Genomic DNA, 2,079 nt, shown 5'->3' with positions numbered 1-2,079 from the left:
ACTAGCACATCAGCCAACACTGTGTTGAGTGGAACTTCGAGTGGGACTAGCTCACCCGTCAACGCTGGATCCGGTACAACCTCTGGTGAGACTAGGACATCAGCCAACACTGTGTTGAGTGGAACTTCGAATGGGACTAGCTCACCGGTCAACGCTGGATCCGGTACAACCTCTGGTGAGACTAGCACATCAGCCAACACTGTGTTGAGTGGAACTTCGAGTGGGACTAGCTCACGGGTCAACACAGGATCCAGTACAACCCCTGGTGAGACTAGGACATCAGCCAACACTGGGTTGAGTGGAACTTTGAGTGGGACTAGCTCGCCGGTCAATGCTGGATCCGGTACAACCTCTGGTGAGACTAGGACATCAGCCAACACTGTGTTGAGTGGAACTTCGAATGGGACTAGCTCGCCGGTCAACGCAGGATCCGGTACAACCTCTGGTGAGACTAGCACATCAGCCAACACTGGGTTGAGTGGAACTTCGAGTGGGACTAGTTCACCGGTCAACGCAGGATCCGGTACAACCTCTGGTGAGACTAGGACATCAGCCAACACTGGGTTGAGTGGAACTTCGAGTGGGACTAGCTCACAGGTCAACACTGGATCTGGTACAACCTCTGGTGAGAGTAGCACATCAGCCAACACTGAATCTGTCACAACCTCTGTTGATATTAGCACATCAGTCAATCCTGAGTTGAGCAGAACTTCCGGTGGAATTGTCACACCAATCAACACTGAATCTGATACAGCCTCCAGTGAGAGCAGTACATCAGCCAACATTGGACCTTCCATAACCTCCAGTGGGACTATGACATCAGCCAACACTCGACTCAGTACAACCTCTGGTGGAACCATCACATTGGCCAACACTGGATCTGTTACAACCTCTGGTAGGACTAGCACGTCAATCAACACTGGATCAAGTGAACCCTCTAGTGGGACTAACACACCAATCAACACTGAATCCAGCACAACCTCTGGTAAGAGTAGCCCATCAGCCAAAACTGGATCCTTTATAACCTCCAGAGGAACTAGCACATCAGTCAACACTGGGTTGAGTACAACCTCTGACAGGGCTAGCACATCAGCCAACACTGGGCCGAGTGGACCTTCCAGTAGCTCTGCCACACCTACTCCAACTAGAACCCAAGTAACTTCCAACAGGATTAGCACAAGTGCTGCCACTTCCACTAATGATGAGAAGCCTAGTGGATACCTGAAGCCATGGGAAATCGTCCTCATTACGCTGGTTTCAATTATAATGGCTGTGGGACTCTTTGGTGGTCTCTTCATCTGTGTGGTGAGTGTCTAATGTGTAGGGAAATGCCTGGGGAAGGAGCAGCAAGAACATAAGAGAATGGGGAAGTAAGAGAGATAAGGAAAGATTTGCAAAAGAGAAATTGCAAGTTAGAGCCAGAGGAACTAGTCAATATGCAGAAGAAACTATTGACTTGAAGTAAAAGGAATAAAGACTGGAGGAAAGATACTAAGTGAGGGAGATGGTTGGAAGGAGAGGAGATTCCAGAAGGAATCCAAGGTGAAGGCTTGGGAGAGAGGAGTGCAGTTCTAAAACTATTCATCCTTCTTTTTCTAGAGAAATTTCCTGTCAATGAGAAATGCCTTCAACACAGCTCTTTACTATCCTCATGGTCCCAACCTTGGCTCCGGTCTTGGAGGAAATCATGGAGTCCATTTCAGGCCTAGGTGGTTCTGGAGGAAACCATTATCTTCAGTAGCCATGGAGTTGAGTGGACGATACAATCATCCCTGAGTGGGCCCTGAAGCAACCCCTGAAGCTAGAGTGCTCCATTCTTCAGAAGCAAAACAAGTTGGGGGACCAGAGACCAGAGTTTCCTTTCATTCATTTCTAGGAGTCCACTCCCAGTTTTGTTTGGTTCTCTGATAGTCCTAGGAAAAATATTTCCTCCTTTTCTCTTGATTTTACCAGACATTGAAAAGAGAGCATACACAGGTCATTTCTCAAAAAAATAAACCCATCCAGTATGTATGGTGTGAGAACCTGTGTGTACACCTGACTGCATGTCTCTAGTTCTGAGCCAAATTTTCCAGTCAC

At 48.0% G+C, this 2,079-nt stretch overlaps 1 protein-coding gene across 1 annotated transcript in view; it reads left to right on the top strand.

Annotated features, from left to right (window-relative positions):
- The window catches only part of LOC102822548 (mucin-22-like), a 39,147-nt gene extending 37,371 nt beyond the window's left edge, over positions 1-1,776 (top strand). Inside the window, exons 5-6 of the mRNA XM_006875679.1 lie at positions 6-1,305; positions 1,600-1,776. Coding sequence (XP_006875741.1) covers positions 6-1,305; positions 1,600-1,776 — 1,477 coding nt within the window. The remainder of the gene's footprint in view (positions 1-5; positions 1,306-1,599) is intronic.
- Positions 1,777-2,079: the final 303 nt, after the last annotated feature.

The sequence above is a fragment of the Chrysochloris asiatica genome, unplaced genomic scaffold (genome assembly GCF_000296735.1).
Source record: "Chrysochloris asiatica unplaced genomic scaffold, ChrAsi1.0 scaffold00333, whole genome shotgun sequence".
Taxonomy (NCBI): domain Eukaryota; kingdom Metazoa; phylum Chordata; class Mammalia; order Afrosoricida; family Chrysochloridae; genus Chrysochloris; species Chrysochloris asiatica.
Note: the sequence above shows the minus strand (reverse complement) of the source record. Positions and strands in the feature narration are given on the sequence as shown.